The 17,869-nt window shown below is 39.9% G+C and overlaps 1 protein-coding gene across 7 annotated transcripts in view; it reads left to right on the top strand.

The window, feature by feature from the left end:
• tcf4 (transcription factor 4) overlaps positions 1–17,090 on the top strand; it is a 153,768-nt gene extending 136,678 nt beyond the window's left edge. For 5 of the 7 annotated variants that reach the window (XM_089019791.1, XM_089019792.1, XM_089019793.1 and 2 more), the window contains 5 exons: positions 5,558–5,690; positions 9,346–9,499; positions 10,863–11,092; positions 12,158–12,299; positions 14,033–17,090. In XM_089019791.1, coding sequence (XP_088875917.1) covers positions 5,558–5,690; positions 9,346–9,499; positions 10,863–11,092; positions 12,158–12,299; positions 14,033–14,081 — 708 coding nt within the window. In that variant the 3' untranslated portion in view covers positions 14,082–17,090. Of the gene's footprint in view, positions 1–5,557; positions 5,691–9,345; positions 9,500–10,862; positions 11,093–12,157; positions 12,334–14,032 lie in introns of all 7 variants that reach the window. The other 2 variants (XM_089019797.1, XM_089019795.1) reach the window with 1 other exon arrangement.
• The last annotated feature ends 779 nt before the right edge of the window (positions 17,091–17,869 follow it).

Genomic DNA, 17,869 nt, shown 5'->3' with positions numbered 1-17,869 from the left:
GTGGGTGAGAAAGTAGGAGAGAGAGAGAGAGAGAGAGAGAGAGAGAGAGAGAGAGAGAGAGAGAGAGAGAGAGAGAGAGAGAGAGAGAGAGAGAGAGAGAATGGTGTGCTAGTGTGATTACTGTATGTTTGGAAATGACCCACTTTAATGGTCGTCCCAAGGCATAATGGTGCCTAAACGGGTCTGAATATATAGAAGAGCTCTAAAACATACAGTGATACCTCAGCTTACAAACTTAGAGAAAGCGACAGGGAGAGATATATAGAGAAAGAAAGAGAGGGAAAGAGAGAGAAAGACTAATACCGTGCCATTTACTCAATTTACATGATGATGATGATGATTTTTTTTATTTGTCTCATGTTGGAGACATTCCTAATTCACAGCAGCAAAGTTATGAAAGATAGAGAAAAGAAAAAAAGTTGTTCACGTATAGCCGTGATTGTCGCCACCTATTGCACTGACATTATTGTCTGTGTGTGTGTGTGTGTGTGTGTGTGTGCGTGTGTGTGTGTGTGTGTGTGTGTGTGTGTGTGTGTGTGCGTGTGTGCGTGTGTGTGTGTGTGTGTGTGTGTGTGTGTGTGTGTGTGTGTGTGTGTGCGTGTGTGTGCGTGTGTGCGCATGCGCGCACATTTGTGTGCATTTAGAAATAGCAGGTGCTTGTCTTCAGTTTGCAGTCTTGCACTGTGGCTATATTGTTCTCAAGTACTTACGGGTCTAGGTTTAAAAACAATGTCAGTGGATCTATGTATCCAATTAGCATTGTGGCATTTATTATAGCCGCAACTGAATAGCCTCACCCATGTTTGGGTTGTGGAAGTTCTTTCTCTTGTTTTTTTTTTCTTCTTGGTTCTAAAAGTGCTAATTACATTTCAACTTTTCCTTGACTTACCATATTTTCCGGTGTATAATGCGCACCAGAGTATAAAGCGGACCCTCAATGAATGGTATATTTTCACAACTGAATAGCCTCGCCCATGTGTAGGTTTTGGAAGTTCATTGTCTTGTTTTTTTTTCTTCTTGGTTCTAAAAGTGGTAATTATATTTTATATCTATATTGACTTACTGTATTTTCTGGTGTATAAGACGCACCGGAGTATAAGGCGCACCCCCAATGAATGATATATTTTCACAACTGAATAGCCTCGCTCATGTGTGAGTTTTGGAAGTTCATTCTCTTGTTTTTTTCTTCTTGCTTCTAAAAGTGATAATTACATTTGAAATCTACCTTGACATATCGTATTTTCCGGTGTATAAGGTACACCGGATTATAAGGGCAACTCCCAATGAATGGTGTATTTTCAATTTTTTACATATATAAGATGCACTGGACTATATTCAATGAATGAAAAACATTTTCCAAATATAATATATAAATACCGTACGTAAAAAGTTTTCCAAATATAAAGCGCTACAGTAGAGGCTGGGGTTACGCACTTCTACAGGGGGAAATGCAGTCGTAGTTGTGAGACCTGTTCTGGTCTTACACATCGGAGAATATGGTACTTAACACTTCCTGTGTCACTAAAATGTGATTTTATTTCAGAAGAAAAAAAATGAAGACATGTGACGGGCATTGAACTCTATTGCTTTTATGGATGAAGGGATGTATCGGCATTAAGAGAAAAAGAAAATATAAAGAAAACGAATGATGCGAGTGAGCAAACTAACCTTGTTAGGCTGCAAACGGGTGAAGCCTGAATCAACGGCATCTCAGCTGTTTCCAGCACTTCATTTGCCGTCGGTCACGCTGTCGAGATGTGATAAATCAACCAGCAGTTCCAAGCAGTCCACCAAATTCTTAGTGACTAATTGATTACTTTTCCCATGGCTCATAAACATAAAAGTTCAAAGCGGAGAGTGACTGTTAAAAGTCTTAACATATGAACTCATCAGACTTGAGAATGATCCCTCTTGGTTTGGATTTAATGAACATTTGTGCAATGATAATAAAAGCTGACAAACTAACCTACTATTGATTGCTGACCAAAAACAAATCTGAATGATCTGTGCAATCTATTGTAATGCGCAATCGTATTTACGATTTATTTAATCAGAGGTCTTGCTTGAACCTGATGAATGATGCGTTGTGAGGGTGTCACTCCAATTCATGGCAACGACGCACGCCTTTCGAGCAGCAGATCAGCAGTTTGTCTAATTTATTTATATTTCTCGCTGCCTTCTGTCTCCTTGTCTTGCCGTCCTCATTGAACCAAATTAAGGAAGAGAGAAGGAAGGCTCGTTAAAATATAAAACCCCTCCATTAAAAATGTACGCTAGCCTCTCTTTCTCGTTGCTGCTGCCATTGGACGTTTGGGAATCCAGCTTATGATGAAAGACAAAGATTGTTGAGTGGTAAAACCTAACTCAAAGGACAACCAAAACCATTTTTTTGTTTCCTAACTGACATCAGAAAAACATTTTATGGCATCTAAAATCCCCAAAGCACACAGGCTGATATTTTTTAGTCAAAAGAAAAAACAACAATAAAAATGAATTAAGGTCTCCCAAAACTTGTCATGATCTGGTTGGCGACCAATGGGTGGTGCTGTCGGCTCCGCCTGCACCTGCACAGGTGTTGGTCGTTCGATCAGTGACACTCAAAAGGACACCCGGCACAACCATTCATGGTCGGGTCATTGTATGTTCAATGCTGTTGTATGCTTTGTATGCGGTGCATGTGTTTGGTTAACCTTGGCGGACTTTTACTCTTGCTTTTCTTTTGATACTTTGTATTTTTCTGTTCAAATGATTTTAAAGTTTTAGATTTTGTTCCTGTTGACTTTATTTTAATACAATTTGTCAAACACAACCTCCTGCTCCCTCCTGCCTGCCTTTTGGGATCCACAACTGCCTTCTCGGTCAGTGACGATTCCTACCGTGACGTCACGGTACGTATCGTCACCAACTCAAAAATATGAATACTGAATATTCAATGTAAGTCTTAAAATGTAAAATATAGCTATATGCGGTGGAATCTTTGTAAAATACGCTGAGTAGATGTCATTTGAAGTGATTTTACAAATTATGGACACAACTTGTCCGGGGGCGTCGGTTGTCCTTTAAGGGAATGTGCGGATGTATTGATGGACAGATGGGAGACAATATGCGGGAGCACCGAATAACACCCCGTCGTGCGATGTGTGGCCACCATTCTGTGTGACAAAAAAAAGTCCTCTCCAACGACAAGGGACATTGGCATGTGGCTGGCAAGACCTTGTTGCTTGGCACCGTGATTCAGAAACAGACAATGGAGTTTGTTTTTATGCATACTTGTATTCACATTTGGGCATAACGATGCAAGCGATGCTTCCCAATGCTAAAACACTTTCAAAGTCTGCGTGCCACAAATATGCGAGGAGATCTTGATGAATGTCAAAAACGGCTTGACAAATACATGAATATTTGTGCCGTTCAGTCTGATTGGACGGCCAGCTTTTAACTCAGTCAGTGCCATTCCCGAATTTATCCGGGAATTGAATTCCAATCCTATTTTTTTTTTCTTGTGGGGGGTGATGATAAAGTTCTGGCCAGACCTCTGGCAATGCTTTTCCCTTCCATGAGGGGGCAGCATTTGCCTTTTGTCCATGTTAGCACTTTGGTACAGATTCAGGTGTTGTTAAACTGCTATATAAATCAATCTGTAAATATGTACATATGTGTATTTTATACAGCCACTCCCATTTCAAGCTCAGATAACTCCAGACTTATATAACTTAGGAATTTAACTCCTTTTTTTCTGATAAAGAAGAGAGTCTAAGCTTTTGTGCGCTAAATTGAATCTTTATGCAGTCCGAAAACTCAATATTCTGTGGGTACTGCAATTTGAGTGAAAATGACAAAAACCCGGGCACAGAAGTTAACACATTTTTGCATATCATCTGACAGTGAATTGGTTAAAATGTACACATTTGCAAAGCTGCTGTTGCAACTGTGCTGTTGCCAGTATGATGAAAATAGCCATTTTTGTGTTCGTATTATTCTAAAATGTCCCCAAAATAGTGTGAGTTTCTCCTTCATCCCTCTATTCTTTACGCTTGGTGGTTGGTTTGCCCAATGAGCCAACTGCGTCCTTGGGATACCATCTGTAACAATCCCTTTGGCTTCAACTGCTGGCCACTGAATTAGTCACAGCAAATGGATATGTTTGGGAGAATTTTAGCGAGTCAGCCATGCAGTATTAGCGTAAACTAGCACCCAATTTAAGCAAACCCACACCACATCGATGATGTAAAACATGAAATGCTTCCCTGAGTATTTCTGAATGAAAACTGTACATCAACATCTGTACAACACTGAGTTGCTCATCAAAGAAAGAGATTTTCAAATACTTTTATTTGTATTATTTTCATTTGTATGACATGCTCAAAGTGCAATAAAGACTTTTGGGTGCAAGACAATTTTTAAGGATGTCAACAAGGAAGACAAACGTGCACACATTCACACAGATACGCACACTGAAAGAGATCATCCCATCTCGTGCCAAAAACAGTGAGTCCCCGCTGGAAGCTGCTTGGTCCCCTGGGAATTAGAAATCCCACAATCAAACATATGGGCATTGAGATAATTGTCAGTTGTTGTGTTGTCATGTGCGTGCGTGTCCGACAGATGGATAGGATGCATCCAAGCACACACACACACACACACGCACACACACACACACACACACACACACACACACACACACACACACACACACACACACACACACACACACACACACACACACCACACACACACACACACACACACACACACACACACACGCACGCACGCAAGCACGCACGCACGCACGCACACGCGCCCCACTCTCGTATGGCCCGGCAAACACCAATCAACAAAAAGAGCCCACACTCTCGTTGAAAACAGACACGTCCTGACAGGCAAATTCAACGGGACAGTCACCCACTGGGCGCCTTCGAAGTTTGGCCTTTTAAAAAGGTAGATAATGCCCCCAGCAGGCCAAAGCCAACATTACAACATTTTGGAGTAAAAAGACCGGAAGCAGGTTAACTCTCACGGCCATGTATATACTTGTCAATTTATACGTTTTCCCAGTATTTGATTTGATTGTTTTCCCCGGGATTATAATTATTTATAAGAGCAGCTATTAGCCAAGGTTGACAGATATAATCTCATCTCATTTTCTGTACCGCTTATTCCTCATTAGGGTCGCGGGGGTTGCTGGAGCCAATCTCAGCTGTCTTCGGGCACGAGGCGGGGGACACCCTGAATTGGTTGCTAGCCAATCGCAGGGCACACAAAGACATACAACAGTCACTCTCACACTCACACCTTGGGACAATTTGGAGTGGTCAATCTCCCTGCCATGCATGTTTTTGGAGTGTGGAAGGGAACCGGAGGACCCGGAGAAAACCCACGCGGGTCCGGGGAGAACATGCAAACTCCACACAGGGAGGCCGGACTGGGACTGTGAAGCCGGTGTGCTAACCACTCCACTACCGGTCCGCCCTTGACAAAACATTTTAACAGAGGTGGCGGGGGGGATTGTGTACATATAAATTTGGTTCATTTTGTTCCTTTTGGCTGTCCCCCAAAGGTGAGTTCTCACCGAGAAGATGGCAGTATGGGTCCTTTACGCGGTGGCCACTCGATGTCGGCGAGTCAGGTGCCGCAGCTGCCAGCACAGTCCGCCACCTCGCCAGACCTCAGCCAAACGGATCCTTACCGCGGTAAGCCCCTTCATCATCAGAGCAGACTCAATCCAAATTATCATCCAACATTTTCTGTGACTTTACCTACAATGTGACATCTTTGTTTTGCATTTTAATATTGAAAACAATGTCCCATAAATAATTCACAAAGGTTATATACAGGGTGAGTGACATGAAATAGAAAACAAAATGGGGAGTTTCTTTTCAACTTGAAATTGGAAAAAAAATACAGGATTAATTGTACTTTTTTGTGGGAGAGATGAATAAATTGTCCATAATTCATGACAAAACATAATAACTTACTTTTTTACAATGAAGTCGTTCCAGGCAAAAGTAGACCCACGCGCTAAAGCCAAAGCTCAGCTGTCAAACCCCACATTTACTGAGCACTAAAACACTAAATAAATATACGCTATGAATATGGAGGAGGGAAGTGTATATGAGCAAAATGTGAAACAAATTAGCCCTGAGCTCTTTTTAAAGGCTGCAAATGAGTTTGCTGGCAGCAAAGTTCAGCAAGCAGAAACTACCGCCAAATGTGTAATGAGGTGAGAGAGAGGGAAACACACACTCAAACAGAAAAAGAGTCACTGCTCCTCATTTTAACACACACAAACACAAACACACACGCACAGGCACACGCACACACACACACACACACACACACACACACACACACACACACACACACACACACACACACACACACACACACACACACACGCATACACGCACAGTGTAATATAAGTGTTCAAGGCACACACACACACACACACCCCTCACACACATGCACAGTGTAATATAAGTGTTCAAGGCTGTGTGTGCGCGTGTGTGTGTGGGGGCAGGGTTTGGGGGAACTATTAAATCTGTTGGCAGGCATTGATGCACACATTATGGATTAACCATAAGTATTTCTATTATATTTTGTTTATTTTATGAAATCTAATAAACTCTGATTGGAATGTGACCAGTCAGTGGTGCCCAGCTGTTAGCCTCCAGCTAACTTGTGACTCTAAAGAGGACAAATGGTATCTGAAACTGATGGATGGATAATTGACTGAGCTATTCACACTCCCAAAGCAATCTCTTTGGATAACCTTAATTTCCTCTGACCAAGAGTACTGTGTATATATTCAAATGTCAAATATTCGATCTATAAAAAATATAAAAGTGATTGTGATTATTTTATCGATTGATACAGCAACTCTCAGATATTTCGTATTCAAAGAAAACATTTGATAACTATCGGCAGGACAATTGGTGCATTAAAAAATGCAGTCACAATTTCCAAAATTGGACTTAATAAAGGTTTTTACATCTTTTTGTGTTTCGTTCTCAATTGTGAACATTTGGAACTCGTGTTAATCTGAAATTGTTTATCAAAAAGCAGCTAGGTAAATTTTCTCCTAGTAAGAGTTTCTGTACTGAAAAACATGGATTGAATTCAACACGTATCCCCAAATTCACAAATGTGTTCGGTCTCACTGGGTCTGGGTTCATTCAGACATTCAAATGGGGGGAAAAAGTCACCTTCACATTAAACTCATTGAAACTGTTTGTCCACAAAGTAATAGTAATTATACTGACGGACACATGGAAGCCAAACACAGGCTGTCACTCAAAAGTGAACATAAAATGCCTCCAGTCAGGCAGACGGAGATTCAAAATGGCCGACAGTTGGTGCTGTATGTGTGGGAACAGTTGAGAGTGTTCTGTTGACAGGGAATTTGGCAGCCTCCCAGTTACCGATCCATACAGACGTCAAATAAAGACTTCACTGTTCTACTGAGGAGAGAGACGGACAGGAGGCGATAACGCCATTCACATTTGCACTACAGCTTGCGCACAGTTTATTTGCTGTCAGATATTTGGGTGTTCAGTCATCCCGTCAAAAAAAAACATAAAATTCTCGATGAATGTAACAATAATCATTTTAAATTGAGTTCTTCTCTCTTTGTCCATCTTTCGTTTACTAAGGGATGATGCCATAACTTTGTCTGGTTGTCTGGTACATGCCCCATTTCCCTCAGAGATACAGTAACTGCAAAGAAAAGACAACGTAATTTACATTAGAAACCATTTGGTTTGATGCACTTACACAATAATAATAATGGCAGGCATTGGCTGCTGTGCATCAAAGGGTGAGGAAGCTGGTTTGGAGCACTTACCACTCCACAAATTGCTGCCCAAAAATGTGTGTGGGGATTCTGCAGGCAAGTCTATGAGTAAACTGGATCTGATTAAAGCTTAGCACCAAAGAAAATAAAGACCTTTTTAAACACAAAATAGATAGTATAGTGATACCTCAGCTTACGAACTTAATTGGTTCCCAGAAAGTGTAAGCCGAAAAGTTTGTCTGCCAAACATTTTTTTCCTATTAGAAACCATTAAAAATAAGAATGATCCGTTCCCAGGTCCCAATAAAACATAATTTCCTACTAAATAAGCCTGAAAACTACACAAAATATATCTTATTTTATGTATAATAAATGTGCTATTATATTGTAATTAATGAAATAAACTGTACTTTATAATAACGTTTTATTTACCTTTGTGGTGGTCATTGATGTAGTTGCCTCTTCATGATATCCGAGTGAATTTACCATGCTTTCTCTGCAATAATACCCTCACTCACACGTTCCGCTGCATTTCGTTCATCCAAATCAACACAGAAACACCCTTAGCCACACGTAGCAATGGTCAATTTAGCATACTGTTACTTAGACGCTAAGCCACACAAACGCACACTCATTCTCACCTGAAAACCCACCTGTTTAAACTTGCTTTCATGGTCTAATTTATCCTGCTGTTTTATTATTTATTGTTTTATGCATGATTTTACTGTTTTGTGTGTTGTCTTTGTTGTAAAGTGTCCTTGAGTGTTCAGAAAGGCGCTTGTAAATTAAATGTATTATTATTACTATTCGTGTTTTTCGATGATCTCCTTCTTCTGCTCGACTGTAATTTTATTTTGTGTCCTCTTCGGTTTAAAACTAGCCTGTGGTGGGGTCTTTTTCGGTCCCTTAATAGCAAATGTAATCCACTAGATAGCAAACCACGTCTGCCCTCTAAGGGGGTGTGGAAAACTCGTCAGCCAGCCACCGTGGCTGTGTGGTTTGGTTCATGCGTCGAAAACTAGTTTGCGGTCGGGAAAATTGATGGATGGATATTATTTTTCAACTGTTCACTCTCTTTTCAACTTTTTATACATTTACTTTCTCAGAATATTAAAATTGAAATTTGGTTATGAAAAAACAAACTGTTAAAAATATCAATTTCTCAAATATTTCTGTTTTTGCTACACAGACACCTTATCTAGCACTTACCTGTAAATGTATATGTTTTCCCATGTTATTATTTTTTTATCATTTCAAATAATATACGCCGTACTATAACTTTTATATGGAAAAAAAAATTGGGAACTGATCTTACAAAACCCATTTTGGCTTAAATCCCATTCGTCTCAGCTGTTGGTTGCCTACGACAATGCTGCCTCCGAGCGCTGCCATCGTCATGGCAAACCAGCAAAAGTAATCCTCAATCGCATATACATATATATATATATTTTTTAGCGCTGCGTGCGGTGGGATTGATAAAAGCGCGGTAAGGTTGATAGGTATGCTAGCTCGCTAGCTAGATCATTGAATCGTTAAATTATTTTTGCTCTTTGCAGCTCTATCTGGAGGCCTTCATGGCCATAGCACCTCTTCCATCAGCTCAGAGATCAAGTCCGAGGATGAGGGTGACGAGAATCTCCTGCAGGACTCCAAACCTTTGGACCCCAAGAAGGAAGACATAGACAGCAAGGATCCCAAAGGAATTGATAGGTCAAGATCTCCCCGCCAACCTCTTAGATGTTCACTTCTATCAAAGCTCTCATGAGGCTGGTTCCCCAAATCATTTTCAATTCTAAAAGCCAGAGAGCATTTGAAAAAGGAAGGGCTTGGAATTTTGAGTGATTTTGGGGCCCAACCTTTCGACTTTGATGAAGTGACCAAGTGTGATGAGAAGCAGCAATACATATGCTAAGGCTGAGACATTTTTGCTCTAAAACCACCAGGTAGCTCTGTTTTGGGAAACACGGGAGCTGCTAATTGGTTTGAGTTCATCCCGTGCTTTTAGCCGAGAACCGCAGCAGCGCTGTTAAGTCAAAACAGAGGTTTCTGGTGGTCAAGAAGCTCACATTTGATCCTCTTTGTTTCTCCATGGTCTTGAGCCTGGTTTTAACTGTTTCTCACACAGCAGAGTAGAACCCACCATCAATTTTGCAAAAAAATTGCTACATTGCATTCAGGAGACTGGAAACCAGCACCAAAAAATGTTTGATCACAACCGGATGTCCACTGCTGACTTCACACTAATACAGTAGAAGTAGTGTGCAATGAATTGATCGATTTATTTGGCGTCTAGTAAATGATTCAGCTGACATAACGAAATATAAGAAACTTCAACTTTGAAAACATAACGTGTACCAAATTTTCTCATGTATAAGGTGCACCGGGATATAAAATACACCAATGATTGGTGTATTTTCAAACGGTTTCGATACATAAGGTGCACCAGACTATAAGGGACACCTTCAATGAATGAAAAATGTTTTGCAAATATATAGATATATAAAATCTTTCCAAATTTTAGGTATATCACATTATAAAGCACTACAGTAGAGGCTGGGGTTACGCATGACTTCTTATCACTTCACATATAAGGCGCACCTGCGTATAAGGCACAGGGTCATATTTTGAAGATAATGAAGCCTTTTCGGTGTGCCTTATACACCGGAATATACAGTCATGTATATTTCTGTTTCAATGATCACAGTGTTTGAACAAATCACAATCAAAATCACCCGGTTTGTTTCCCGCACTGAATGCATCTCAGTAGCACTTCTTCACTCCTCCAGTAATAAACAAACTGTTTAACATGTTTTTTTCGTTGTTTTTTTTCTACCTGGAGGTTAAGTGAATTCCAAACAATTCGGATCCCAAACCCCAGAGACTTATACATGATGATGGCGGTCATGATATTGATAATGTTAATCCATTTTTCTGTTGACCAGTGAGTGATAAGAAAAGACCTTGAAACTGTACTTCAATCTTCAAATCTTTCTCCCATACCACCATATAAAACGTCCCTCACCCCCTGCCCCCTCACCCCTCTCCTTTTCGTCAACATCATTGGCCACTATAGCAACAACGACGATGAGGACCTGTCTCCGGAGCAGAAGATGGAGCGGGAGCGGGAAAGGAGAATGGCCAACAATGCTCGAGAGCGCTTGCGAGTACGCGACATCAACGAGGCGTTCAAGGAGCTCGGCCGGATGGTCCAGTTGCACTTAAAGAGTGATAAGCCGCAGACCAAGTTACTAATACTTCACCAGGCCGTGGCAGTCATCCTCAGCCTAGAGCAACAAGTCAGAGGTAAGTCTGCTAGTCACAAAGGATGAACAGAATTAAACTATTTCTGACAATGCAATACAATACAATACGATACGATATATAATACGAGTCTCTATTCAACATTTTGAATGGATTTTGACTTACGACCATTTTGACTTCCGACCGTTTGGTCGGAACGAAACCCGATCGTATATCGGAGGTTACCTGTATAGCGCTTTAACAATAGCTGAAGCTTATAATCTTAAATCTTGTATTTTATATCTGATCACCTTATATCTTATATCTTATATCTGATCATCTTATCTTCTATCTCATATCTGATACTCTTATGTGTAAAGCTCATTTAAAAAAACACATTTACACAATGCTTTCACAGGCAGGATACTTTTCCTACCTACCAACATTTTTGTTTCATTTTATTAACTCCAGATGATGTGCTAAAATGTCTCCACTCCAGTGCCAGGGTTTTTGTTATTTTCACTCCAGGACCTACAGAATAATAAGTTTTAGGACTACACAAACATTCATTGTGGCGTAAGAAACCTCAGACTCTCTTCTTTCATCAGAAAAAAAGAGTTAATTCATAGGTTATATGGGTCTGGAGTGACATGAGGCTCAAGTAGGGGCCGCTGTAAAAAGGCAAATGTTGTCCCCTCATGGGAGGGAAAACATGCTAGATGTCTGACAAGTGCTTTATTGGCACACCTACGCAAGAAAAAACTAATTTGAACAAATGTGTGAATGATGCTCGTCATGTCTTCAATTCCAGAATAAATTCGAGATTGAAAGTGGCATTGATAGTTTTTGAAAGTTTTTGTCTTTTATTAGGGGAAAAATGTTATTTTCAAGGATCAAGAAAAAAGTGCACAAATAAAAGTGCACCGTAAACGATTGATAGGATGACCTGTTTAAGGCTGGTAACGCACACTGTGCCAGGAGAGGGCAGCAATACAATGTTGAGCCAAGATTTCTTTCTTCCCGGCTTCAAGGTCAGCATACATAGACTTGGCCATTGTTGGCGCAGGTGATTGTTTTCGCCTGATGACAGTCATTTGACAGTTTCTCTCTCCTTCTCCGATTTTCCAGAGAGAAACTTGAACCCAAAGGCAGCCTGCCTGAAACGTCGCGAGGAGGAGAAAGTCACCGTGGCGTCTGACGGGACTCCCCTCTCACTCGCCGCCGCGCACCATGCCGCCATGGGCGATGGCGCAAACCCTTTGGGACAAATGTAAAATGCAGCAACGTCTTCTTCTCCAGTGATGGTCAGAAGATTTCACTTATTCACTAATCTGCTGTTGTACCTTCAACTCAAAGGCAAAATTGCGACTTGTTAAAATGTCCAGACTTATTTCGGTGTGCAACTTGCAAACTGAATAAAAAGTAAACTCATCAGGAATTTGCCTTTGGGCTATTGAACACCTTACTATGATAAAAAAAGTTAAAAGAGAGAGAGAGAGAGAGAGAGAGAGAGAGAGAGAGAGAGAGAGAGAGAGAGAGAGAGAGAGAGAGAGAGAGAGAGAGAGAGAGAGAGAGTGGCTGTTATTCACCAATATGTTATTTTGATTGGATGCTGGAAATTATGATGCAATCCTATTCATCCAGAAAATGGCATGAAATTCAAACAGTCAGTTCCTGGCAAGTAAAATGTGTACAGAGCTGATGATACAACAGCTGGACAAAATAAACCGGACACAATTTAGTTTCTGTCTGGTCTGGGTACATTGTAACAACAGATTGGCAGTAAGTGTGATTTTGATGTGTGACTTTACCTTCTGTCGTCATCATTGTTTTGGTCTTTTTATTGTTATTGAGAAACTTTGTATTTGCGGTTGGGTACTTGGCTATGCAACACACCAAAAAAATATTCCAGGCACTCATAAATTTGGCGGTCGACTTTGGCAGTCACATTTTTAGGTCTCAGTAATCATAAATTGCTTTCATGGTCTAATTTATTGATTGCCAATGACCTGACCTTGGAGAGTCATGTGAGGGGACAAAAACTTACCAAAAATGTGCAACAAAATCTATTGAATCTAACATCAATCAAAATAAAACATTTGAACTGAATAAAAAAGACTCCCCATTTACTGAATAATTGATTATTATCCAAGACACCCACATGCACAGGGCCTCTGAATTTGATGGAATATGTCATGCAGCGCCAAATACCAACATAATTATGTTTTTTTTCTTTTATTGTCTTATATTTTAACCTTTAATTACCACATTGCTAGAATTTGGCTGCAAACAAATATTTATATGAAAATATTTACTGTTAATTATGACAGAAACTCCTCTGCAGACCGTCCATTCATCTCCCTGTCTGTCTGCCTGCCTGTCTGTCTGCCTGTGTATGTTTTTACAGGTGATATGCATGCGGTGAGCATATGTATACGTCATGTATGTATAGTGCTATGGAAAAGTATCTGGCACCTCATCAGATTATGTATTTATTTATTTATTTTGTTAGTTGTTCATTTAGTTATTTGTCCCATATTGCCTTCCCACGTTGTTATTGAAGAGACCTAGACACAGCTAACGAGCATATATATATATATATATATATATATATATATATATATATATATATATATATATATATACAGTAAAGTCTCGTTATATTGATATCGGATATGTCGATAGTCCCGGTTATATCGATACTATTTCTATGCACGCACGGAGAAAATTACATGCAAACAGGGTCGGATATATCGATAGTCCCGGTTATATCGATATTTTTTCGGACTCCCTTGAATATCGATATAACGAGACTTTACTGTATATATATATATATGTGTGTGTGTATGTGTGTGTGTGTGTGTGTGTGTGCTCGTTAGAAAATAACATTTTCGAAAATTGTCTTTTATTTATTAAAATGTAGCCTTTTTCTGATAGATTATTTTGAAACTCTCGCGTTGGCTCCGTTGTTGATGATGTATGCACGTGTCTTTCTGCCTCAAGGTCCAAGGTGCCAGAGTTCATCAAGATGATGAGTGACCATTTCCTCTGACAGTATTTTGATGACACCCCAGCAAGCAATCAAACCCACCGTAACATGGCCAAACCAATCAAGATTCACCGGACCAATCCGATGGGCCTCGGGATTTCCTCTGTGTTCTTCAATTTTGCCTCCTTCTTCTTTCAAGAAAAACAAACTGCGCCATCACAAACTCCAGTGGCCCATGTAACAGTCGGCTCTTGATGGGAGTTGTCATGAAGTAACTGGAAAGGGAAAGAAAACCTATGACCAGTCATTGATGAAATTCCTCTACTTTTACAACTCGTGCCATTCCTGGTTTCAAGAACATTGGGCTCAATATCAGATCTGTGTAGTGCTGTATATGTACAAATATAGAGAAAGAAAAACAAACCAACAAAAAAAAATACTTGTGCTTTGGGGATCATGCGGAGCAAAACATAACATATCAAGTATTTGAGATTGTTCTTTTTTTTCTTTCCAATCAACAATGTGCAGCCTCAGCGTGTCTCTGACTGAACGGCAAACTAATGCCACACTGTGGATGAAGCTGTGCCTGACATCCTCTTGGATGCAAAACAGTGAAACAGTCAGACGGATACACAACAACATAAAACAAATGCTTGTCAAGTTACTGACAGTTGACAGGTCTCCGATTCAGTATTAATACAATAAAAAAGCATTTTTCAGGATTCTAAATAGATATATCTATTTTTTTTAACCGCAATGATAATTAGAAAGCAGAACAACTATTCCCCTCCTCGCACACGTCAAAAAGTATCATCTGGATGTTGACCAATGTTTCATGCAAATAACCATTTCACTGTTTCCTAAGCATCCATCCTTTTTTTCTTTATTTATAGTTGTAGATGAGCTGGAGCTCACCCCTGCTGACTTTGAGTGAGAGGCAGCATAAACGCAACCTTGCTGGACAGATTGTAACCAGGGTGCAAAATTGGAAAGCCTGATTATTTTGGAGAGCTGATGCGAAGTCACTTACTATTTTGAGTACTAAAGCGCAGGACAGGCGAATGACCAAATCTATCAAGGGGCTGGAGGTACTGCAATTATGCCCAATTGGCAAATTGCACCAAGACAGGATGAATCAGACAGACAAAAAGTAGACATATTGAATTAGGTCAAGAGGGTTTGTGATCATGGAAAAGCTGATCATCGGGCCCTCCCCAAAAAAATATAAGAAAAAAAACATCCTGCCCCACCGTAGATCTTTGCATCAAAGAAGGGTGTGGCGGTTGGGGTGCATGTGTAACTTAGGATGTGTTCGGCACATTCTGCAAACACGCCGCTCAACTGAGTGGCGAGGGAGCCAGACTGGGAGTTAAAGAGACTGACTTCGGCATTTTTACAGTCATGGGTCGTGCCCCATAGTATCAGTTTGCGGTGAATGTTGAACCTCTGAAAACAGACAGCGCGAACCAGAATATTGTTTTCTGACACTTCCCACATCCACCAGCCTGATCCATGCCTTATGAGCCCAAACAATGTGGTCTAGAGAAACCCCCACCCACAACCCACCCAATCCTTCGGCCCCATAGTGGTCCCAGAGATGCAATTTGAACACTGACACTTCTACCAATGTGCCTTTTTAGAGTTCATATCATTGGAGTTGCCAGAAGAGGAGCTGGTCTTTCATAAGATGCAAGCTTAGAGAAACTTGTTGGTCATTAGGATCTATGCAGTCAGGTTTTTAAACCAGACCTGGAAATTAAGAAAATAAAATAAACAAAACAAAAATGTTGAAAAAATAAAAGTATTTTTGGGACTCAAAAACAAAAATAAATTGTATTTGATGTACTGTATGCTTATGTGTAACTAGAGCGTGTTCCGACAGACGCTTTTAGCAAACCGAACCCTCGCCTCGGTTCTCCCAACCCCTTGGAAGACATCCATAATCCTGCACTTGGCCCCTTTTTCATGGTGAACGTGTGTCTTCTTGTAATATAGCTGATCAGCTTTTTATCAATATTTGATGGGCTTTTCCTTGGGCCAATGTAGTCTCCTCTACGTGTGGTTGTATGTTGTAAATTCCCCTTTTTTTCCTCCTTTTAATTTTTTTTAAGGCTAATCATTTTCTTGTTCATTTTTATTTGTATGTTCTGGTTTACATGTCTCTTACAGAAAATAGAAAAAAAAATGTAAAAAAAAATATCAACACAATTTACAATCGTGAGTGTTCTCTGGCAAGCATCCATTTTGGCACAGTTAAAATCCACTCAATCAATGGGAAGGCACAGAAACTGGAAAATAATCTATTTGAATAGATCAATTTATATATAAATGTACAAAAAATAAAAATATATACAATATATAAGGAGGGTGAAATTTTCCCAATTGTTTGTACTTTGGATTCTTTTTTTTTGGTGCAAATAAGTGTCTTGCTTGGGAGGAATATTTTTTTTTTCCAAAGACTGAACTGCCCTAATGTTACAAATCATCAGCGGATTCTGTTATTTCTTCTTATGTTGCCATGACAACCTCTGCCTCTAACTAATATGGCGCCGTGCACAGGACAAAATGGCACCGGAAGTCCAACAGCGACACATACTGCTATCCATCATGACGGTAACGCACAGACTTTGTAATTTGTGTGCTACAAAACAGCAAACCGAACCCATATTTTGAAATTGTGGATGTAAAAGTTATATTTTTACATGTAGGCGTTGTTATTTCTGTCTTAGAAATATTTTTTTTCCTGGGGATTATTTTGAAAATGTGTGTTTTAAAAAATGCAATTGAAGTCATTGTAAAATCAGAAATTCAGCAGGTTTTTTTTTTAAATCATGTTGGAGATGTTAGGGATGTTATGGCAATGACGGCTGACAAGATCAAAACAGTATATTTGTTTGATTCCCCATGCCTCAGAAAATGTCCATTGTAATTGTTTTTTCCCCTTCTGGATAAAAGTGTAAATAGTCATCAATCAAATTCTGTGAGGTTTCAGTGGGGTGAGGACTTGCCTGTGAGATGTGACGATGATGATGAAGCTGTTTTTAATAAAATACTATTTGTCTGGTGACAGCAGCTAGTTGCCAACTCTCCGTTGTCCGTTGTACGCGGCGCTGTCAGAGTAGTTGCAGACCAGTAGAAGTGGAAGTCTTCTTTCAGAGCCAGCCCAAGACAGTTTCTTAGTGGGGGTGAGGGGGGATAAAACATGCATATTTCTACATTGTTATATAAAATTGGATTATCCTTCAACATATTTGTCACAGCAGAACCTTGGTTGTGTTTAATGACACCGATGTGAATTTATTTAAAGTGCTGGCAAGTAAGTGAGCTGATGTACCCAAAGAAAGTCCATCAATTCAAATGACTCTGGTCGTGAGGGGCCTGCTCTGACACCTGTGTATTTGTTTCTTTCAGGTGTAACTGGAAGTCCTACAGAACACGATAGTAATCATGTTTTGTAAAATAAAATAATTAAATAATAGCATTCATAACAATGGACTTTTTAAATAAAAAGGAAGAACTTGTCATCAAACAATCGCATCAGCCGTTTCCCCCAAACAATTTCAGATGATGTGCAAGCAGTGTGAGTTTGATTTTAAATGTGTCTTTTTTTAGACTTTCGTGTCGAAAGACCGTGCTGCTTCGAATCCCACCTCGGTTGAACGCTAGAATTTGATTTGTCAGTGTAAAATACATTGTTTTTTTATTCTTGTGACATTTCATTTCGCAATTTTCCATTGTTTTTATGACCAAGTCATTTCCCATTCTCATCATTCTGTCTTACTTTGTTAGCCAATATGTTTATTTCTTCTCCCTCCTTGTACATACACATCTCATTTCTGTTGTTTTCTGTG

The sequence above is a fragment of the Hippocampus bargibanti genome, linkage group LG18 (assembly GCF_051943395.1).
Source record: "Hippocampus bargibanti isolate YZ-2025 linkage group LG18, ASM5194339v1, whole genome shotgun sequence".
NCBI classification, from domain to species: Eukaryota; Metazoa; Chordata; class Actinopteri; order Syngnathiformes; family Syngnathidae; genus Hippocampus; species Hippocampus bargibanti.
Note: the sequence above shows the minus strand (reverse complement) of the source record. Positions and strands in the feature narration are given on the sequence as shown.